Source organism: Lactuca serriola, chromosome 8 (genome assembly GCF_051521515.1).
Source record: "Lactuca serriola cultivar US96UC23 chromosome 8, Lser_US96UC23_V15, whole genome shotgun sequence".
Lineage (NCBI taxonomy): Eukaryota > Viridiplantae > Streptophyta > Magnoliopsida > Asterales > Asteraceae > Lactuca > Lactuca serriola.
In genome coordinates this window covers 205854492-205878798 of record NC_136415.1, presented here as the reverse complement: position 1 = coordinate 205878798, position 24307 = coordinate 205854492, and the positions used below count along the sequence as shown (strand labels likewise).

Below are 24307 nucleotides of genomic sequence, written 5' to 3'. Positions count from 1 at the left end.
GATTGTACTTACCGTAAAATGTGGAAAATAATATTTTCGTTTTATGAATAAACTCTATAGTTTTTTATTTTTATAAACAAATTTTGTCAGCTCTACTTTTATGTATCCACCGATGTGGGATTAGTTTCCATTGCTTTATATATATATATATATATATATATATATATATATATATATATTCCGGTTCATCTGGTTTTTTGGGCCGGTCCAACCGGTCAGACCAGTTGAACCATCGAACCGATAAGACGACCGGTTCAATGTTCGGTCAAGTTTTCAAAACATTGGTGACAATCAGACATACGAAAGAAAACAGAAGTGAGAATGTAGATTTATCTAATAAATTTTGTTTTTTTAATATTTTTTTTGGTTAATTTTATTTTATGGCCAAAGGGTTATTACAATCAATAATTTAATACATCTTAGTTATCATAAGGCAAGACAATTAAATGGCTAGAGGGAATGTCGATTTATCTAATAAATGAAAATTTTGCTTGCAAAGTAAAATATTTTTTTTTTGAAAAAAAAGCTCTTGGAAACTAATTATGATGTCAAACATAATCTTATAGTTAAACTAAATAATTGGCCTTTGTTAATTGTTCTTTGATTTTAAGGTAGAGCGCACGAATAAACATAAGCAAACGAAAACCACAACAAAATACAACTATGAGTGCCGCTAATAAGACATCAGACTCTTAGATACCCCATTAATTTTTTTTATAAAAAGTCAACTTATAATTAACTACTTATAATCGGTTTTTTTGAAAAATAATGCAATTTCAACTAATAAAAAAATTTCAAACTTAAATTAAGATGTTTATATAATAAAATTGGATGTTTTTTTTAGTCCCTACAACTATACAAAAAGTAACTTAGCAATGATTATTTGACAAATGAAAAAAAATATCAGATAGGACAAAGCCTAAGGGTATTTTTGTAAGATTTTCGTTAGGAAACGAACAAAAAAATATTCCCCTTATTTTTTTATTTAAACCAGAAACCCGGTGAACGGTGATTGATGCTAAAACATAATTAAACAAGCACCCCTATAGTTTTAAATAATTGAAAAACTATCCTCAAAATTTGAATAATTCGAAGGAACCCATATATGATAAACCTACACGTTCATGCTGTTTTGGTAGACATTGATGAAAATGAAAATAAAGAACTATATGATGAAAAAATTAAATACTAAAGTATTAAACAAACCATTTAAAAAAAAATATCTTCACTTAAAGTCAGTTTCTAATAATTAGAATCGGAGAAAATAAGACAAATGATATCAAAACCAACATATACAATTACAACCATGTATGGATATTTAAACAACTTGGCTTTGCTATATAAATAAAATATATTCACCTATATATCGGATATAGTCTGAGAATTCCATATTATTATTTTTTTTATCTATCTCAAATAGAATAGAGTACCAAAACTCGTTTAGTCAGGTTAATCACCTATCGTTTGATGACTTGTCATAAGGAAAAAAAGTATCATATATATGCTATATCGCATTAATAAAATTATATGTTTCGAATAAGATAAATTAAATATCATCCTACAATTTCTTCGTACCGTCCTCCTACCTATATCAAATATGTCATATTTAATTTTCCTTAATAATATTTTAATCCACTTGTCACCATTTAACATAAATAGGAATATTAATAGGAGAAAATTGTAGGAGGATATTTAATTTCTCTTCGAATAATATAATCATTTGTCCATATTGCATTTATTTATACAAATTCTTTTAATTTTTTTTTGTTTTGTGATCTCATCTATATTTCTTCTCACATTATAGAAATGAGACTTACTTTCATTTTTCTATTGTCATTCATTATTTATAAATTCTGTCTTTAGTTTGGTAATTCAAATATGTTATTAGTATTTGTTTCTTCTAGAAACGAATAAATAAAACCCATAAAATCAAAACAATTAGAATATTCATAGATAATTTAGGCCTTAGTCTAATAAAGACGATAATATGGATATAAACACGTTTAAAGCCTCAAAAACGTGTTTGTCTATTATAATTTTTTTTGGACAACTTTATTTTTTTTGATTTAGATAATAAATTGAAGATCTTATGATAATCTACTATGAACCCTAGAGTTATGGAAAGAAACTTATCTTTTCCTCTTTATACATATTTTGTTTTCATTGTTAGAAAGTTTTTTCAAGACAAAACTTCAAAAATGGTCCCTGTGATTTTCGAAAATATCAAGTTTAGTCCCTAAGTTTAAAAAATCTCACAGATCGTCCCTGTGGTTTCAAAACTTTTAACATTTGGTCATTCCGACTCACTCCATTACCATTTAGCCGTTAAGTCAGGGGCATTTTTGTCATTTCATTACCCAGAGACCATTTATGAGGTTTTCTATTACTTTTTTTTTAAATAAATAAATAGATTTAATATGCAAGGGTCCTACCTCTCTCTCTCTCTCTCTCTCTCTCGTTTAATCAATCAACTACTGTTTGGATCTTGACCATCTATATATTGTTCCCCAGATGTACCATAAGCTTGGACCTCTATACGTTGTTCTCCACTGTCTTTTTCGACACTAGAAAGAGGCAAGAACATTTGAAACACGAACATAAAGAAGATGCACACAGCCACAACACAAATCCATTGCAAGTAATCCAGCTTCTTTAAAACCATAAATCTTGCAAAATTCGATCTGGGTCTCTGCGCAAATGAATTGTTTCTCTTTCTCGTTTCTAGATGAAGATTTGAGTAACTGATCCCTCTTTAATGGCAACACTCCATTTTCAAGAGAACCCGTTTACATTACCACCAATCGAATTCCAACAGATCACATACCTAATCCAAATCAACAGACAAAAGGGGGCTACTTTTTTTTTTGCTTTTGGCTAAGATGGGATTTAATCATCACGGAGAACCTAATAACGAAAAAGCTTTACATATTGTAATCAAGATTTCTGGAAAAGGGTAAAGACAAAAAGGGATGTTTTTTTGTTTTGTTCTTGAGGTGTTTTGGTTGAAAGCTGCGACCTGCTGTGGTGGTTGGAGGTTACTCCGGCAGCCTTCAGCCCCATTTTTGGTTGGGTTCTGGTCGAAATCAACAGAGAAAACGAATGAGAGTGGTGTTTGGTGGTGATTTTCAGTCGAGGGGAAGGGGTATAAGGTGGTGGTCGGAAAACTCACATCTGCAGCAAATATGATGTCAGCGGATGGCAGAGTTGCGAGTGGCGGTGATGGGTGGCGTGCTGTGGCAGCTCCGCTGCCTCTCCATTGCGTTCTGTTGGCGTGAACTCAGAGAGAGTGGGGAAAGGAAGATGGCAGGTGGTGATGAAGGTTTCTCAGTGGTGTTGGAGGTTTGGGTTGTCCTCGGGAGGGAAGAAGTTAGAGGGAGGGAGAGTGGTGGTGGTGTTGTTTATGCTCGAGTTGGTACCACCGAGATGAAGAAGAGAAGGCTTGGCCTTTGGCTGGTCAACAAGTAAAAGGGTGAAGGCACATGAAGGTGTTGGGTTTTTTTTGTTCCATTAGAGGTGGGACCCTTGCATATTAAATTTATTTATTTATTTTAAAAAAAAGTAATAGAAAACCTCATAAATGGTCCCTGGGTAATGAAATGACAAAAATGCCCATGACTTAACGGCTAAATGGTAACGGAGTGAGCCGGAAGGACCAAATGTTAAAAGTTTTGAAACCACATGGACAATCTGTGAGGTTTTTTGAACTTAGGGACTTTCGAAAACCACAGAGACCATTTTTGACGTTTTGTCTTTTTTCAATTATAAAAATAATCTAATTTTAAAATTTTCTTTGTTTTTTTGTGTGCTTGGTTGTATTTTACCATTTAATCCGATTGTTTGGACAATAGTTGAACTTAAATGGTCATGAAGATCAATCTTACTCGACATCGCTAACGAAAAGTCGAATTGAGCTCAACTCAAACTCAAAGGTGTTAGATTAAATTCAAATTCAAATACACAAATTAAAAGGGCGGAAATGGAAATATTTAAACTAAAAGGGTAGTTTATGTAATTAACCCTACTTTTTGAATGTGAAACGAGAACCTAAATGGGGTACAGAATGAGCTGGACCTCATCTACCTTCTTCTGTAGCTGGCAATGGCGTTGTAACCATATGGGTCCACTCGAAAAATTGACCCGAATATCCTCTCTCCTCAATCGGACCCACATTCGGAGACTACATACTCACCTACGGAACCTCTCCAATAATCAATCAAATTCGTTTTGCGTCAGATCCCTCTTTCTAGATTTTGAACCCATTTGGTTCGAATTTTGGCTTGTCCTATTAGGTTTCCCGATTTTGATTGGCGGGAAATCTGTTCTTACTTGTAGGCGAATTTTTTTTATTCAATTTGAGGAGAGAATTTGAGTAGCAGATCAGAGAATTCTAGTGGTTTTTGTTGAATAAAGAGATGGGTGTTTCGGATAATTCGACAGGGTTGCTACTGGCGGTTTTATCTAGTGGATTTATCGGAACAAGTTTCATATTGAAGAAGAAAGGTCTTAAGCGTGCTGCTGCTTCCACTGGTTTTGGTGCAGGTACGTAGGTGTTGGGATCTTGTAAAACTGAATTCATAGTTGTTAGAGCTTCATATAGTGATTTTGATAATTTGGCATTGCTTTTAGGGTTTGGATTATATTTGGGTATTTGTTTACTTTGGTCAGTTTGCAATCTGAATATCTGATAAGGTTAGTGTTGTAGAGGCTCTTTGAAGGTATGAATTTGAGATGGAGTTTGCATAAATCTGTGGACTTATTGTTTGTAACCCAAATGTAGGTTCTTTTTCCATATCTTTTGAGTGTGTTTCTGGATATGTTATTCACAAGTGATTATGCGGTATTAAAGATTTAGAATAAGATAACAGTTGTAATATATAGTGAGGGGAGATAGAGTTTAGAAACTAATTAAATGATACTGAATAATCTGAATCAGATAATCGTGGTTTAGGAGATAGGAGATGATGATGGTGTTTGGATTTGCTTTTGCTTCCTGAAACTGTAATAATCACTTAAAACTTTTGATGATGTTAAGTGTTTGACAAGATTTTATTATTTAAGGAACTTTATATAAAGGTACTTTACTAACATTACAACGATTTCTTTAAACTCTTTATGTTTAAATTTTTTCCAAGTTGCTATCAGTATATTTATTTAATAAGTCCAACTTTAATATTTCTAAACATTTTAAAACAATTACTTTTTATGTTTCACATGAAAAATGAACTACATGTTTCGAAGTTTCAACTACAAGCTTGTAACCACACGAAATCATTGTGGGCAACAATTTTCCACATTTTCTAATTTATGCAACTTTTCATTCTACAACCAAAATATGCAACATTTTTACCAATTGCTATTTCTTTCATTTTAATCTTTATCTCCACAATATTTTAGGACATGGAGGCTACACTTACCTACAAGAACCACTATGGTGGGCTGGAATGATTACAAGTAAGTTTTCAATAAACAAAAGAACATGATCTAATTCATAATATGGAATATATTTGATTGAATTTGGTTTTTGAATATTTGATTGAATTTGGGTTTTGAATAACATATAGTGATTGTTGGAGAGGCTGCAAATTTTGTTGCTTATGCTTATGCTCCAGCTGTTCTTGTAACCCCACTTGGTGCATTGAGTATAATTGTTAGGTAATAAATAGCAATGTACTTTCATTAATTTATTTATTGTATCTCATTTTATCATTTTACAAACCAATTATCCTTTTAAATAAATGAAAGTATGTTGCTATTTTTTTATAAACTCTTGAAATATAATCTGTTTTAATCTTAAACAGTGCGGTTTTGGCACATTTCTTGTTGAAAGAAAGGTTGAAGAGATTGGGTGTTCTTGGATGTGTTTCATGCATAGTGGGGTCCATTGTAATTGTCATTCATGCACCCTCTGAACACACCCCAAATTCTGTTCAAGAAATATGGAATCTAGCAATTGAACCAGGTTTTTTTTTTCTTTTTTTTTTTTATATATAAATTTTCCCATCTGTTAAATCATGTTTATAAAGCATTGAGAAAATAATAAACAAGGGTGGTTTCCTTGACTTTGTGTGTTAAGTCGTTCTTTTTGTATTAAGTCATAAACACAGACACATAAACAACAAATTAGTAATTTATTTTTTATTTTTATTTACAGCATTCCTGATATATGTAGCAGCTACATTGTCATTAGTAGCAGCTCTTGTGATGCATTTTGAGCCACGTCATGGGCAAACAAATATATTGATATATTTGGGGATATGTTCTTTAATGGGTTCACTAACGGTATTTTCATTGATTATTATTTATTTATATTTATATTTCCTCTCAAAAAGAAAAAACAATTTTTTTTTCTTTAAGGCAAAATATAGAAAAAGCACAACCTACTTTGACTACTTTATCTATATAGATATAGGTATAGCTATTGAGCTATTATTATAATAAGAGTTCAGTGGCTAAATCAAGTGTCCTTTTTTTGATTTTGACTAAAGTACCCCTGTGTCATTTTGTAGGTTGTAAGCATAAAGGCTATTGGTATTGCAGTAAAGCTTACTCTAGAGGGAATCAGTCAGATTTCATATCCTCAAACTTGGGTGTTTGTTACTGTTGCTGTGTTATGTGTGATTACACAGTTGAATTATCTTAACAAGGTAATATTCATGTTCTTTTTTATTATTTTTCAAATAGTCAAATCTGTATAAAAGGGTATTATCGTAATTTAGAAACCTTTGAAGTTGCAAAGTGATGTGGGGCCACCTCTATTTGCAGGCTTTGGATACATTCAATACAGCAATTGTTTCCCCAATATATTATGTGATGTTCACTTCACTAACAATCATAGCAAGTGTAATAATGTTCAAGGTATCTCTTAATTAAACTGTTATTTTTTTTAATAGATTCAGCCCCTGATGTAAAATTATTATAATCATTAAAAAAAACAAAAAACAAATGCAGGATTGGAAAGATCAGAAGGCTAGTGACATAGTATCTGAAATATGTGGATTCATAACTGTTCTTTCGGGGACAATTATTCTCCATTCAACAAGAGAACAAGAACCTTCTTCACCAACAGGTATGCTTCATTCATCTTAAGCTTTTGGATTATTTTCTCATTAACAAAAGGGTATTTTAGTCATTTGACAAAAAAACGATACTTTCCTTGCTCGAAAACTATGTGTAAAGTGAAGTATTACCATTTTCGAGGTTTTGGATTCGCGTAATGGTGTTTCTAGTAATCAATCATCCTATCTCTTAAAAAGATTGATTGATATTGGATAAAGGGTACTTTAGTCATTTGACAAAAAAGAAAAAAATCTACTTTTGAAAACCACCCACCAAGTTAAAAACTTCAAACTTAGCATACGGGCATATTAGGGTATTTTAGACATTTGACAAAGATTCACATTCAAGTTGTTGGACTGGGGCTGAGACTGATATAAATGATTGTGATTTTTATAGGAAATGTAACATGGTATGATCAAAATCCTATAAAATCCGTTGAGGAGGATGAACATTTAATCACAGTTCATAATTCGGATTATTTCGACTAGAAATCTCATTTCAAGATTTTAATTCATAATTTCTTGGAGATGCATTGAAATTGCAATTTTGGGGTTGGATCAACGCAAACGTTGCAAGGGTTTTATTGGCCAAAAAAGGTTTTTAAAGATTGTATCATATTTGATACAAAGTCTCCAACAAATTATCATTCGATTGGCTCAAATTGTTTGAATTCTCATCAAGATTTGTACATATATTCTTTTTTGTTTTTCTATTTGTTCTTATGATTTTAGTTTGGTGTGTTTGTTTTTTTTTTAGTTTGTAAAGAACAATTATTCATCTTTTAATACACATATTAGTTTATACTTTATACATCGACGGTGAAAGATATTCAAAAATAGAAATTATGAATGGTGAAAATGAACTCTAATTAATAGTCACTATGCTAGCATGTACTAAATTACATTACTACCCTTGAGGTGGATTTAAAAAAAATTGAAAATTCAGTTATTTTCTAAAGCATGTTGGTATTACGAGCAATGGATACTAAGTATGTTGGTATTACAACCAATGGATTATAAGCATGTTGTAATTATGAGTAAAAATGTAAAATTATTTTGCATGTCAAAGGTCTAAGTATGTATGAAGAGATAAAATCACATAAGTTGTCTTTGTAGTAGGTAGAAAATACTATTGGAAGTCTTTGAAATTTTTTTAACATGGTTGATCATTTTTAGGATTAAAACGCATATAATTTGTTATTTTCTGCTAACCACAAGGACACATCATGTGCATTTTAAAAATATAATAATGACCAACCGTGTTATTCAAAATGATCCATTTTGTGTGGGTTTTAAACCTGAAAATAATCAATCATATTAAATTAAAAAAAATACTTGTGTTATTTTCTGCCTACCACAATTACCATTTGTGTAATTGTCTGATGGAATGTATCTCTATTTTGTTATTATAAGTTAAAAAATGTTTATAAAAATCTAAATATTACAAAAAAAGTTGATAGATTGTTATATCATCCAACAAAGTAGTTTTTTTAGAACTGACAAATATATTATAAAAGACCACTGTCTAGCAAGTAGCTAGACAGGGCAAAAAGAAAAACATGTAAAATAGATTACATCATAGTTTTTTGATTTCTATAGACATCTAGTTGGAGCAATACGAATGTTTTTAAAAACCACGTCACATCTTGATTTCCATATCAGCTAGATAGCACCATCGCATACACTTATAAAAAATGAGTTCTCAAATGTTGTCGAATTGTGGGGTAGGAATGTCACACCATTTAAAGATCCACTCCCATACTATTACCGCCTGTGGACATCGAATTAGAATATGCCTGACATCATCTTCCATATACTTGAGCATCATAGTTAGGTGTCGTTCACAAGTTCCATGTCTGTTGGGACATTTGTATCCGCTCATTAACTTTGCAAGATTTATGTTTTTAAAGTTGGTACAAATCTGGGAATTTGTTTTTGAGAGGCTCATTACCACACCATGTATCAATCCAAAATAGAGTGTCATCTCTTTCACATACTTGTTTTTTGAATGTCTTGAAACTCAATTCTAACCTTTTGTAATTCAGTTTTCGCCCCAACCACATTGTTCCATACCCCATAAATGGATATTTTAGACAATGAATCAGAAGGTTTGTTACTTAAATTGTGGATGCCCATTATTACCCTTGAGGTTGAGGCTTCAAGTCTTGTCTGAGACATAGGTAGATTTAAGAGTACTTTAGAAATATATTGTATTTATTAAAAAAAAAAAACATAACAAAAACCCACCACCATTTACGATCAAAGAGAAATTGAAGGCTCGGAGTGAACCCAATCCCAATCCTCCTTTTTCCTTTGGTGCTACAACCTTTTACCAAACAACCCAACTTATTTTTGGCTTATTGTCGCTTCGGCCCACAAAAATTGTCTTTTAATTTTTTCCATTGTATTGATAACTCCCACCAAAGTAGCTAGGTTTCATATTTGCACTTTAAATGCACGCTTTGATTGGTTAGAATAACAATAAATGTTTTGGAGACAAATGTCAAGAAGTTCACTATTTTCTTCACCAAAGTTACGTCAGAAGTTAATGTTTATGGTCAAAAGTTATATTAAATTATAATTCTACCACCAAACATTTTGGTTCAAAAACCATTTATTTTCAAATCTCACCGAAGATCTTACTACTATCTTTAATGAGACATCGAAATACTACTACCACGTTTATAGATCCGAAGTTCATAATTTGTGCATTCAATCGTTATGGATGCTACACTTAATTTACAAAAGTACAAAAAAAATATCATTTTAGTAACTAAGGCACAAATTGTTGAACATCACATAACCGCAACGATTAAATGGTATTGAATCGGTATCAATGTATTACATATGTTTTATATATTTGAAAATATATGTTTTTTTTTATCAGATCTTTAAACATTGGCGGATTATAAAATATTATTGGGTTTGTATTATCGTAAAGGTTTATCTTTTATACATTTTCGTCACAAATCCCACAAAACAAGTTGATAGATTCCGTTCAAGTTTTGGCAAAAAATAGTTTTTATTTCATTTCTTTGAGCAGAAAAATATCGTTTTTCTTGTATTTTGTATACTGAAAATTACATATATTAATCCCTATCTACGGCTTCTTGTAAAGAAAGAAGGTAACCTCTCAATTCTAATTATTTCATTATTTTCTTAGTGCGTATATAAATTAACTCAAACTGGTATATACAATTTACATAACATAGTTTAGCGGTTAGACATTATCTTAGTTTTGAATGGTTTTGGAATGGAAAAGGAGTTAACATTTCATTGTTTTCAGTTATATATAAAGAAAAATTACATATTTTGTACTAATTCTCACTTTAGATGTATTTGATGCATTACATTTAACTGATAAATTAAGTTATTTATCAAGTTTTTTAAAGTTGTCATATTTGTCAACGAATTTGAAAGATTTAAGAAGCTTTTACAAATAAAAAACTCTTGAATTTGTTTGAGGATACAAATTTAAAGCTTTTAGTTTGCAATAAAAAAACTCTTAAATAAGTAGTTAATGAGAGAACCATAGTAGCTTTTACATCTAACTTTTCTGTTAATATAATTTTATATTTTTAAAACCTTCAAATCTATTTTTACAAACACTTGTGCACAAATAAATCTCTTGTTACCAACCATTTTAGGAAAAATACCTAAATGTAAAAATACGAAGTTAAGAACATATTTTGTATTGATTATACTTTAGGCATTGTATTTTCTTTGCGTCCACATTACATAATTGACCATACTTTATTTAACAATAAAATTTAAAGTACATTGTTATATAGCAGAAAATAACTTATATTACCTTAGAATATTGACCCAAATTATAGTATATTATTATTCTACAAAAGAAAAACAAATTGCCCAAAATGCTAATATATATGGTTCCTAATTTGGCCGATTGCTATGGCCAAATAGGGTTTAATACTTCACGACTTTTTAAGGTTTCATAGAATTATACACTATTGTACTCTATGCAATAAAAAAGTTATACATTTTTATGATCCGACCATTTGTGCATGTGAAAAAGGATCAAGATTACATGGATTTTTCAAGATTTCATTAAATGTTAGGCAGTTGAGAAGTGTATTACTTCATTTATTAACTCCCTTCTACCCTCAAACTTCATATCCAGTATTCACAATTCTTTCTCTCTCTGATCTCTCTCCTTCCAAAGTGGGTTCATGGCTCGAAGAACCATGGATGTGGGCATGGGTCTGGTCACAACCATTTTGATTGTGGGTGCAGCCATTGGTGGAGCCAATGGAGATGCCATGGTCAGTGGCTCAGTCTTCTGTGACCAATGCAAAGATGGCCAAGTTTCCCTTTTTATGGATTACCCTCTCACTGGTCAGTTTTTACAAAGACTAAAAATGTTTTTGCATATTGTATTTCAGTTGTTTTTTTGATTTAATCTAATTTAATTGATCAAAAACAAATTCTATCTAAAGGAGTAAAAGTAGCAATGGCTTGCCCGGGGCAGGGCGGGCAGCTCAAGGTGATTAGCGAAGAAACCACAAATTTTCTAGGGAGCTACGTAATGCGGTTTGATGGGGCACCGGATATGAGTGGCTGCCGGGCACAGGTTTCCGGCGACGGGCAAGGGTGTCGGGCAGTTGCCGGTCCTGCCCAGAGCTTGAATCTCGTGTTTCAAATGTTTGACACTTCGATTTATACCGTTGGTCATTTGATTTCCCAACCTGCCCAGCCAATGCCCAACTGCCCGCGGTCATCTTCCCCTGTGCCCACGCCGGTAACGCCAACATTGCCTCCTCCGGCCAAGTCTCCGCCTGTTCTTCAACCACCGCCACTACCACGGTTGCCGCCCATGCCGCCAGTTCCGTTCTTGGAAGCTTCAGCTTGCCCATACCGGTAAGTGTGATCATCAACCATTCAAACTTCTATCCATGCAGTATTGACTTGTACTTTGTGCATATGAAATTCCTGCTATTATTCTCCGTTGACTGTACTTTATGAATCTGAAAACTGAAATGCACCATGCTACATTCACTTGTACATTATGCATATAAAAGTATCATGATATACTAACTTGTGTACATCTTAGAAAAAAAATTATAGGAAAAAAAACTATACTAATCAATTTTTTTTAAAGAAAAATTATATAGCGATCACTGTGACCTTGCTAGACTAACACAAATTCTCATTATCCTACATGACAATGGTATGTATTTCCTAAAATAATATCTAATTTTTTGAAATTGTATCTTACATAACTACAAAATGAGAAGAGAAGTTATTTCATGTCTTGAAGGTTAATAATTTCTTTTCACCATCTTTATTTTTAGCATGTGGACAATGCCGGAGCACGAGTGTTATTGGAGGGTGTTAGCCCCGGACCTAAAAGTGTCATTTGTATTCGGACCACTGGCAGCAAGGAAATACGGGAATGATATTACACTGCGTGGAAGCATGACTGGTCGTGGGGACCCATACAAAACCCTTTTAAGAGAAGCTACAACTGCACTTTTAAACTCTTACAATAGTATCGAATTCCCCTATCATCCACTCGATGTTGTTCAACACTTAAATATGGCCTTGATTGGAGGATCCACACGTCAAGTTCTCATCACTGCCCTTCAATTCCTTAGGGCAAATTCGGGTCGACCCGGAAATGTTACGTGCAAGTTCACAACTTGCAAGTAAAATGGATGTTTTCGTGTCAAAACTTGTTCTTATGTTTAAACGAGTATATTTTGACTGATTACTATTTTTATAATATATGATATATGTGAGGTATCACTAAAATCCTAATGTTGTTGTATTCGATAGTTTAAGAAATCCAGTATTATTCTTTATTTCAATTAAAGATGTTGTTGATCGTTGCAATATATATTCTATATATGTAGGCTAAATAAACTTGTAATGATCTATGTAGATATTAGTTCAAATTATTTCGTACTTACTCATAAGAAATTAACCACCTCATAAAAGTTCTTAGGCTCATATTTCTTACCAATAATAATTATGTGTAACAAATAAGTTGTTATTATTAGTAAAAATATATGACGACGATGTTGATATTATAAATAAGACATATGGTTATTGTATATACTACTTTGGGTAAAAAATGTAATCCGTATATGGTTTGCAATGAGCATATGTTGGTACAAGATGCGGTTTTTGGTAGCGACATAATGCGATGTTGGGTTATATGGTACAAGTGTTTAATACGTTGCAAGACGTTTTTCAATTATACGGTACAACTATTTAATGCGTTGTAAGACTTTTTCGTCTCCTAAAAACGGCAAATTAAGTAGGATTGGCCTGCAAATTTATTTAATTTTTTCTTTTGACATTTAGCTGTTTGTAATTATGGATGAATTCTGTAATTTTAGCTTTATAAACCCATCCAAGATCCAAATAAGTTATTAATGAACTCTGTTTTCGATTCACTACCGAGTTGACTAAGCAATGACAACACCCATGCTCTTCCTAGTTCTTCTAGCATTGCTCTCGTTGTCTACTTGCCATGCTCATAAAGAAGCCACGATTCACGAACTCAGAATCGCATTTAACCAAAACCGACTCAACTCAAGGCAACTGGTCGAGTTCTATCTTGGTGAGATCAAGAAACTCAACCCGATTCTTAAAGGGGTCCTTGAAGTGAACCCCGATGCCCTATATGAAGCAGATAGAGCCGACCAAGAGCGGGCAGCTAACGTGCCTCGGTCCCTGGTCGGCTTGCATGGCATTCCTGTCCTTCTCAAGGACAGTATTGCCACAAAAGATAAACTTAACACAACAAGTGGTTCCTTTGCACTACTCGGGTCCATCGTGCCCCGAGATGCAGGGATTGTTTCAAAATTGCGGAAATCCGGAGCAATTATATTGGGTAAGGCTACCTTGAGCGAGTGGTCTAATTTTAGATCTCTGAGTGCACCTAGTGGTTGGAGCCCGAGAGGTGGACAAGGAAAGGTCAGTATTAAAAATTATAGTGTCTAGAGTTTTAGTTCAAACTTGCAACTTACATGAATTGCTCAACTAAAGAATCAAGAAGCTCTTACAACACACGTTATGGTATTTGGTAAGTTGCAAAAATTAACAACTTACTTTACCACTCGTTATCACTATAAGTAACTATTTGCCATTATTGCAACATAGTTACATTTTTTCCTCGTATATCAACATATTTTCTTTTTTATCTATACCGATCGTGTTAATATGAAAAACGAAATAAATAAACTGTGCTTTATTAATTACCTATAGTAGCAATGTACTTAACTTTATTTATCCATAATTACAACCTAATTATATTTCTTTACCCATTATAGCAATATACTTTATTATTCTTTACGGAAAAATAGAATAATGTAATCTAACATCTTTAAGCATTTTACATATTTAGATCATATATACCTATTCTTTGTTACATATTGTGTTGTTACTGGTAAAGTGATGAAAATCCATTTTTATTATGGATAATGAAATGTAAATATGTTGCTATTATGAGTAAAAGATAATTACATTGTATATATCGGTAGCGAAAGTACGTTCATTGCTATTTTCTGCAATATGTCGTATTGTTTATGAACAAAATGAACATCATCTAAATTTTTTTAATGCATCTTTGTAGAATCCTTACGTCCTATCAGCAACTCCATGTGGCTCGAGTAGCGGACCAGCAATATCAGTGGCGGCTAATATGGCGGCAGTGTCAATAGGAACCGAGACAGACGGGTCTATCTTATGTCCTGCTAGCTTCAATTCAGTGGTTGGCATCAAACCTACTGTTGGTCTCACTAGCCGAGCCGGGGTCATCCCGGTTTCTCCGTCACTAGACACCATCGGGTAAACTTTTTTTCACAATCGACTTTTTTTTTTTGTTTTTTTTTGTATTATTTTGTATGATATAATGTTTTTTGGTCCTTTATCAGGCCGATATGTAGGACCGTGTCAGATGCGGTTTATGTTCTTGAGACCATCGTGGGATTCGACTACAATGATCGCGACGCTACTAGAAAAGCGTCGCAATACATCCCGTATGGTGGATACACTCAGTTCCTAAAGGTTGATGGGCTCAAGGGGAAGCGAATCGGTGTTGTTAGAAACCCGTTTTTCGTGTTCTCTAATGGATCAAACTTACATCAAGTATTTGAAAATCATTTGCAAACGCTAAGGTATCTTTAATGGATTATACCGTTTAAATTACAAAAATATAATTAGAAAACAAGAACATAAGGTTTCACTTATTATATATTCTGAGTAGACATAACATAATCTGTTATTTTATGTTTGACATGCATTTAATTAAGGGTGTGTTTGGATTAGCTTATTAGCTTATTGCTTATAGCTTATTTGTGGTGGGAATAAGCAATAAGCAATAAGCTGGATTTTATCAAAACACTCAAAGTTAGCTTATTGTGGGAATAAGCAATAAACACCTCTTTTTTTCTTATCCAAACACCCCTAAGACCCTAACCGATGTCAATGTTACACAAATACAACAATCTTTTTCAATGTGTATGTGCATATTTGTGTGCAACACATTGAATGTGAGAGGTTCAAAACAAAACAAAAAAGTATAAAGTCTAAAAACACCACAACAAAACCAAAAAGTATAAAGTCTACAAAACCACAGAACAGTATAACTAAAAAATCAATGGCCAAAATTAAATATGGTTAGTAAACCTTATAGTTTAAAGTTACCAATCATGGCGTTATGAATTTCAATAACAACCAATACTGAGTTCGATGGTTATGTTTTGACTCATTCACTACCTTATGAATGTCTTTTTATTCTCATCATTATATAACGATTGCATTCTTTTACTACTTGATAAACTTTTTAGGCACGAAGGTGCGATCTTGATTGATAATTTGGAGATTAAGGGAATTACCACAATATCTAATGCCACTGCTAGTGGTGAAGCAGCAGTTGCAATAGCCGAATTTAAGATCGCAATAAACGCTTACTTGAAATCACTTGTAGCGTCTTCTGTTCGCTCGTTAACGGATATAATCGCATTCAATAACAAATTTTCCGATTTAGTAACAACCCGATTCATAAAAACTTTAAACACTCTTGTTTTCCAAGTTTTTAGCTCAAAAAGTTATGGTTGATTGCAGGAAAAGATTAAGAATTTTGGGCAAGATATATTTTTGGCAGCAGAAGGGACAAATGGGATCGGAGATTTGGAGAAGGCAGCAATTGCAAACATGGCGAGGCTTACGAGAGAGGGATACGAGAAGATGATGGTGGAGAACCGCCTAGACGCGGTGGTGAGTCCACGTGCTGATATTTCTCCGGTGTTGGCTATAGGTGGTTTTCCGGCGATCAGTGTTCCAGCTGCGTATGACAACAAGGGTGTTCCTGTAGGTATTTGTTTCAGTGGATTGAAGGGGTCTGAACCTACATTGATTGAAATCAGTTATGGATTCGAACAAGCAACAAATGTCAGAAAGATTCCGACGTTTTTGCCTTGATCTAGAATCTTTGTCGATACTTGTATGGATCTCGAAGTTAGTTTACTTGTTTGCTTTTAGAACATGAAAAGGTGTTTCAGCCATTAATTTGTGAGGGGATTAGTAGTGCTGTAGTGCGTTGTTGTTTAGATGGATTTTCCTTGGGCCATTATTGGTCATTTATATTAGGGGTGTTCACGGGGCGGTTCGGATCGGATAGTAATGAAATTGTGAACCGTGACCACGGGACGGGTACCTCATACGCACTAACCGAAACCAAACCGTATTGACAAAAAAACCGAACCGAACCGAACCGTATAAAAGCGGGTAACCACGGTTCGGTTCACGAGTACCCGGTAAAATATAAAAAATTAAATTCAATTGAAACTAAAAACTCCATTTTACTTATCTCTTTCTTAAAATGAGTAAGTCAAAGAGTTAAAAAAAAACATAATGAAGTTCAAATATCATATATTATAATTTGTATAATAAATACAATAATAAAAACAAAAAAATCAAATGAATTTAGAATTACAAAATTGGATTTGTCGATATGGATTTTTGTTTAGGTTATTACACTCGTAGATCAATCGAAACAATACTAATGAAATAATACTTTTTTTTAACGGTTCATATATATATATATATATATATATATATATATATATAATCAAATGGTTCGGTTCGGGTATCCGCGGATACCTAAATATAAAAACCAAAAACCGACCCGTTGATATCCGGTTTTTTCGGTTTCGGTTTTTTTCGGTTACGGTTTTTTTTGGTTTCGGTTTTTTCGGTTTCGGATTGGCCGGTTCGGCTCGGTTTTTCAGTTTTACGGTTTTTTTGCACACCCCTAATTTATATAAGCAACGCCGTTCAAATGATCAATATGATCTTGTGAGATAAATATATGTTAAGTTTTCTATACCATTTTATATAAAAAATTCCACAAATTCTATATATATATATATATATATATATATATATATATATATATATATATATATTAAATCCCGTGGGATGTATGAACAGTAATGTTTTCAACTTTTCATTTTTGCCACATGAATTTTAAATTGGTCCTTTGTTTCATTTGTTTTTTAATTTTGCCACATAGGTTTAATAATAGATTGTCAAATTTCACAATCATGTTTTCAACTTCTCATTTTTGCCACATGTTTTTTAAATTGGTCCCTTTGTTTCATTTGTTTTTTAATTTTGCCACATAAAATTAATAATAGATTGTCAAATTTCTTCCATTGACCGGGTCAATATTGTTTCATATGTGAAGCGGTCCATCACCGACTCAAATTCATATAAAAGCTTTGCATAAAATTCCACCGTCTCTACGTTCCAATCACCCACCTCCACCACCGTTTCATTTATGTTCTATCGGTGGTTGGAGAATGTGTTCTACATCGTCTTCGTTCTGCACCATGAATTTTTTTTTGGAGTTGCCTTGCTTTTAAAGCCGACCGCCGTTTGTATAATTTGTAGCCCTAATTCCAGTCCCTTGCAGAGGCTGCCCCGGTGAGGTCGAAGCCTCCAACAAAAAGCATTTCCGACCCATGCGGAGCATGGGTCATTTTCCTAGTTAAAAAAAAGCGTGCAACTATAGTCCAACAAAAGTCTTATCATCTTTTCATTGTTACCATTTAGGGCTTTTACTTCTAGTCCAACAAAAGTCCTTGGGCCTTGGGCCTCGGTCCTTCTCCTTAAACGCTATATCCGCCTAGGCATGGGAAAAAAAATCGTTTGTGAACCGAATTGGTCAATGAACCGAAAACCGGTTTATCCCCGAACCGGTTCACATATGAACCGAACCACCGGACCATACCAATTCGACTTGTTTTTTGTTGGGACCATTTTCAAATCGGTTTATTATGAACCGGTTTTCGACCGGTTTTGAACCTCTAATTTTTCTGCCCGTTTTTTTGTCCTATACTAATGGCTATATAGCCGTTTAAGGCTGTTACACACTCGATTTTGGGTCCCTTTTGACCATATTCACCAATACTTGATAGTATAAATAGCTGTTAGTTGTTTTGGCTTAACCAAACCTCCAAAAGCCTCTCTTAGTTCAAAAAACGCTCGTAATTCAAACAATGGATTCGACTTCCGTTGGTGTTGGAGATTCATCAGAAAATCTTACCGTTGTTAGCATCAAAGAAACAAGTAGAAACCCGACTATTTGGTGCAATTTCGATTTGTGTGTAATGTTGAGCGGTCCAAGAAAAGCGCGATGCAAGACATGTGGTGCTTTTTTCAATGAAGATGGGAATTCGACATTGAAAACTCATATGACCAAGAGATACCCCGCGGTGAAATTTGGGTCGGGACATAATCAAACAACAATGACAAATGATACAACATTGTGGAGTTACGATTTGGCTAAAGTTCGGGATAAGATGACAAAGTTCGTGATTCAAGAATGCTTGCCTTTTGACCACTTCGACAACATACGATTGACTTCACTAATCCAAGATACTCTCCAACCACGATATTGCCATGTGAGTCGTACTTCTATTAGATGTGATTGTATTGAAATGTGGAAACTTGCAAAAAATGAATTGATTTTAGGATTTCAATCTTTAGAAACCAGTGTGAATTTAACTTGTGATGTTTGGACGGCCCCTCACGGTTCACCGGATGCGTACCTTTGTGTTACCGTTCATTGGATTAATCCAACTAATTGGGTAATGATGAAGCGTACGATTACGTTTGAATTGTTTGAGTATCCGCACACCGGTAGAAATTTATTTAAAATTTTAGATTGTGTGATCAAAACTTATAAACTTGAAGGAAAGATATTTTCTATATCTTTTGATAATGCTTCAAACAACACCGTCGCGGTTGGACAACTAAAACTAAAATATAAACCAATTTGCGATGATATTTTTTTCATAGTCAATGTGTTGCACATATCATTAATTTAGTTGTGCAAGATGGACTAACTAAACCACTTGGGTTGTGATGACTTGGTAAGACATGTGGAAGATATGGTGGATAACATATTGACCCATGTTCAAATCCTGACACCACTTAGCCCTTGTGGCCATGGAGGTTCGCCTGCAGTGACTCCAGGGTATGAGGCAAAGCTTTATGTTTGCAGCGGGGGATTAGTCGGTGCGCGAAAGCTGGTCCGGAAACCCTCGTTAGGGAAGTTCCCTTTCCAAAAAAAAAGATGGACTAACTAGAATTGAAACTATATAAGATGGTTTCAAAGACATGCTAAAAGATGTTTTTAGTTCTAGTAATGCTCGATATCATAATTATATGCAAATTTGTGCCGATGCGAATGCCCTTTTTTTAGGTCCGGATTGGGAAAATAATACCCGATGTGTCTTACGTCAAAAAGATAGTTTAAAAATGTTTCATGACAACCTTGCGGACCGTAATAAGGTTATGGCTTATCCGGAATCAAGTTGGGATACTATCAAACTTGTTACTGACATGCTTGATGTTTTTTTAAAAAAACAACTACTTTTTTATCAGGGGATTATTATCCTACAAGTTGTTTAGTTTTAAACCAATTTTTTTTAATGTGTGCGAAAATAATGCGTCTAACCGGTTTTTTGTAAATCGGTTTCGATAAAACCGAACCTTTTTACATATATTCGGTTTTTTTTTTTGTGGTGAACCGGTTTGGAACCGAACCGGTTTCTGGGTGAATTGGTTTTGACTTGTTTGACTAGAACCGAACCGGTCCGGTTCAAAAAAAGAAACCGGTTTGTGCATGCCTATATCCGCCCTAAGACTCAATACTTCACAAAAGATGTGTTTTGTTGTAGTTGTCCTTGCTTTTATTTGTCTCTTCTGAAATACTACACTCTTTGGTTCGAAGAAGCCGAGAAAAGATGAGTTAATAGAAAATATTATTTCTCAATCGTACTTTTGTACTTTTGATTGTATAATAGAGGTGTTAAACTTAAAGAAAACTTGATTGGGTGGTTGCAAAACCCAACGATGCCAATTTCTTATTTGTAATGCTTTTTAGCTGGTTTTTAATAATAATTCAGATGTTTAATAAAATAAATTTATGACATCTGATGACAGGTCACAAAGAAAGGCAAAGAACTTGAGTTATTCGAGTTGAACAAATTCATTTTTTATTACTTCTTCATTGTTTATATGTCACCATAGCATGTTTGTCGATCAAATCTTATTGGTTTTCAATCATGCACATGACATATGATGTCATCGATGTTTATATAAAGATTATAACGGTACGAAAGTCATATATTAAAACTGTAGGAGAACAATGTTTGAAAAAAAAGATTCTTTTAGTTGGTTATTATGAATATAATTAGGGGAGTTGGTAACCAAACAACAAACCACGGTTTCCTTTTGAATGTTGAATTTTAGCGACAGGTTTTGGTTGACCCACTTTAATCATGTATTTGACTTTGAAGCAAAGGGGGTGTTTTCGGAAATATTATTGGTTAAACTCGAATAATTTGTTGATTCTGTTGTCTTTATAATAAGCGATGACGTGCATAAAAGAAACTTACAAGTTATATCATTATTTTGAATTATTTTGAATGGTTTACATTTACGAATAAAATGACACGATACAATTATTATCATAAAATCAAGGACCAATTTCTATGTAATTTATTTTTAAATACATTTGATTGATTTATTCTGATTTAGGAACGTCATTTTACACAATATTCTAGAAAGATAAGGGCTCAAGTGTCATGAACTCAAAAAATACAAGGACCAATTTCAAATGGGTTCCAAGTTGGTTCTATGACTCACTACAAGATTTCTTTATTGTAGCTGAACCACCATCCCCAAACCCCACCACCCCACCCCAACCCAACCAACACCCTAGCTGGAACACTATAAAAACTAAAAAGAAGACTAGTGGAATAGATCCAAAAAGCACACACATACACACAATTACAATGGTCGAGTCCATGGTCACCTTTTTCCTCATCTTCCTCTTAGCCATAGGAACCCAAGGTCAAACCTCGGATGATGTGAGTTGGGCCAAACGTGTAGACACAGGTTCACAAGTAGTCACAACCATGCAATTCTACTTCCATGACACTTTAAGTGGAAGCAATCCAAGTGCAATCCAAGTGGCTCAACCGCAGTCAGGCAGCAACTCACTCGGAGGGTTTGGTAACCTAATGATGGTGGATGACCCGTTGACCGAAGGACCTGACAAGAACTCCAAGCTCATTGGACATGCTCGTGGGATGTATGGTCAAGCTGCCCGAAATGAGCTTGGGCTGATTATGGTTTTAAATTATGGTTTTACTGATGGGATATATAAAGATAGTACGTTCAGTCTTTTGAGTTTAAACCCTGCTATGCAGACAGTTCGTGAGATGACGATAGTTGGTGGTACTGGACTTTTTCGACTGGCGCGTGGGTATGCGTTGGCTCAAACGTACTCGATTAATTCTAGTGGTGATGCTGTTGTAGGGTACAATGTCACGATATCTACTTATATTTAAGTTGTAACCTTTTTGTTAATGTTTGTTTTTAGTGTCCAATGTATTTGAGATTCTTATTTAGATGTATGTTGTTCATTACATTATCAAATATTTAATAAATCGGTAATATATTAGAAAGTACAATGGTGGCCACTTAAATCTTTTGTATGCGAAAATTTTAAGATGGATATTGATTTTGTTTTGTTGGAAATGTTTGGGATATCGTTAATTATTTGATTTTAAGAAAAGAAAATATTAAGAACGACCATACTATTATTTCAAGACTCGCTTTATAGATGTTTATAGATAATAATTACATGTTGTACACAATTTTCTTCTAATGGAACTTTTAATCGTTATTTTTTGTTTTAAACAGAATTATAGAATGATGCAAATAATAAAAACTTTAAGTCGGCCACTACTATTATACGATTGTCTTGAACCAGAATCTAAAGTCGACGTCCATGATTATTATTATCAATGATGTCTCATATTATCAATTACAGACTTATTTATCTCATCTCGTCGACTCATATAAACATGTTTTAATTTTCATTAAAAATTGCATCTAAAATGCACATAATCTAAGATAATCTAAGAAACTGAAGCAATCGTAAGCAACATACCGGCATACAATCATATATGAATATAGAAACTAATCATCATGAGACCATGGGGTATGACGCTCTTTTTTACGCGTAAAGGGTGATGTGGCACACATTTTTACGCGTGAACACCGCCCCATCACCCGTAGTATAGTGTGGATTGATGCCTGTTACGCCTCCTTATGACCAATAGAATCTGATATATAGAAACGGTCAAAAATTGACCCTTTAACATTGTAAAGAAAATCTTTTTTTAAACTTTAAACTAAACCTTATAAATACCAACATTTTTACCATTTCACACCACAAAACCATTCAAATATCTTTCTATTCTCTCATTATTTTTTCTCAAAGTATGGAGCAAAATCAAAATTTCCCAACCACTTCAAACAACCCAAAATACTCCAAATGATCAATATCAAGGTTACATGCAAATGTTAACATCCACAATCCAATAACAATCTCTATTTACCAATATTCCATATCAGCCAAACTACTTCCCACAACAATGACCACAACAATTCAATCAACCTCACTTCCAAGCTTTTCAACAATTTCAACCTCAACAATTCCAAACACAACCATCTCAACAATTCCAAATACAACCATCTCAAGTCCCTTATCTCAATCCCCATCTATAAACTTGGACAATGACGATGACGACGGGGTCGAAGAAACACAACCATCTATAAGAAGGTAACCAAAAGGAAAAACTACAAAAAATGAGGAACAACTTGAAACGAAGATGAGGAGGAAGCTTTAGCTAAAGCTTGGATTTTTATTTCATGTGACTCGAGGATGGACAATACGCAAACGGAAAACAGTTTTTGGTTTCGTGTTTTAGATCACTTTCGCTCGTTTTTGGGAAGGCAAACGGGTCGAACGTATGACACGGTCAATGAAAAATGACGTGAACTACAAGCGGCTTGCACCAAGTTTAACTACATATTTAAAAATTTGAAAAATATGCATAAAAGTGGTAGCAAAGATTTCAATATTTTATCAACTGCTTGCAAACAATACAAGGTCACCAACGACAGTAAAACATTCGGCCACCAAAAAAACGTGGGAAATTTGTTGTAAGGGTCCAAAATGGGTCCTTAAACCGGAGACTTCGCATTTGGAATCGACTATCGATTCCAGCAAAATGCCAAGAACGTCCGAGTCGGATGTGGGTTTTGGTGTTGACCTCAATGAAGACTTCAACGACACCGTAGGGGAGGGTCCACCGGAAGTCCAACTTCGTCGACCACAGGGAAGGGACAAATGGAAAAAGGTGACGTCTTCAAGCGGAAAAACGAGTAATGAAGACGTACTTGCGGAAATAATTGACAAAACTCTATGTTTTTTACAAAAAATATGACTCAAAGAAGGAAGCTCGTCGTCGAAACTAGCACTTCAAATTTTAAACACAAAGCCGCAACCGGATTTCGACCGGAAAATCTAGCCGCATTTCTGAAAATCCAACAACAAGTTCGTGACAGTTATGGAATTTAGGTTTTTAACGTTTTAATTTTTATGTTTAATTATCTATGGTTTTTAAGTCATTTAGGTTTAAATTTCTACGTTTTTTTAGTAATTTAGGTTTGAAATTTATGTTTTTATGTTTTTTTAGTAATTTAAGTTATGTAATGTGAAATATTTATTTATGTTTATTATTTAATCTAAATATAAAAAAAATGATAAACAATGTGGAGTGATAAACATTTCATAGGGCTAACGAACATGTAGTGGAAATGATGTGGCGCATAAATGACATCACTTTTCTAGTCAA

General features: G+C 33.7%; 4 protein-coding genes across 4 annotated transcripts; all 4 read left to right on the top strand.

Moving 5' to 3' along the window:
- The first annotated feature begins 4081 nt into the window (after window positions 1-4081).
- On the top strand, window positions 4082-7866 carry LOC145068311 (magnesium transporter, putative (DUF803)). Its single transcript, XM_079015264.1, has 9 exons — window positions 4082-4539; window positions 5395-5451; window positions 5562-5652; window positions 5799-5959; window positions 6152-6279; window positions 6507-6644; window positions 6763-6855; window positions 6949-7066; window positions 7453-7866. The coding sequence occupies exons 1-9, from the start codon at window positions 4413-4415 to the stop codon at window positions 7542-7544; spliced, it is 1005 nt and encodes a 334-aa protein (XP_078871390.1). The 5' UTR covers window positions 4082-4412; the 3' UTR covers window positions 7545-7866.
- A 3317-nt stretch (window positions 7867-11183) lies between these two features.
- LOC145070881 (Pollen Ole e 1 allergen and extensin family protein) lies at window positions 11184-12833 on the top strand. The gene is made up of 3 exons (XM_079017840.1): window positions 11184-11411; window positions 11513-11933; window positions 12368-12833. Exons 1-3 carry the CDS (start codon window positions 11246-11248, stop codon window positions 12723-12725), a joined length of 945 nt encoding a protein of 314 aa, XP_078873966.1. The 5' UTR covers window positions 11184-11245; the 3' UTR covers window positions 12726-12833.
- A 660-nt stretch (window positions 12834-13493) lies between these two features.
- LOC145067784 (putative amidase At4g34880) lies at window positions 13494-16630 on the top strand. The gene is made up of 5 exons (XM_079014834.1): window positions 13494-13997; window positions 14656-14870; window positions 14957-15199; window positions 15872-16070; window positions 16149-16630. The coding sequence occupies exons 1-5, from the start codon at window positions 13494-13496 to the stop codon at window positions 16503-16505; spliced, it is 1518 nt and encodes a 505-aa protein (XP_078870960.1). The 3' UTR covers window positions 16506-16630.
- A 4716-nt stretch (window positions 16631-21346) lies between these two features.
- On the top strand, window positions 21347-22072 carry LOC145068788 (dirigent protein 23-like). Its single transcript, XM_079015784.1, has one exon. It carries the CDS (start codon window positions 21392-21394, stop codon window positions 21947-21949), a length of 558 nt encoding a protein of 185 aa, XP_078871910.1. The 5' UTR covers window positions 21347-21391; the 3' UTR covers window positions 21950-22072.
- The last annotated feature ends 2235 nt before the right edge of the window (window positions 22073-24307 follow it).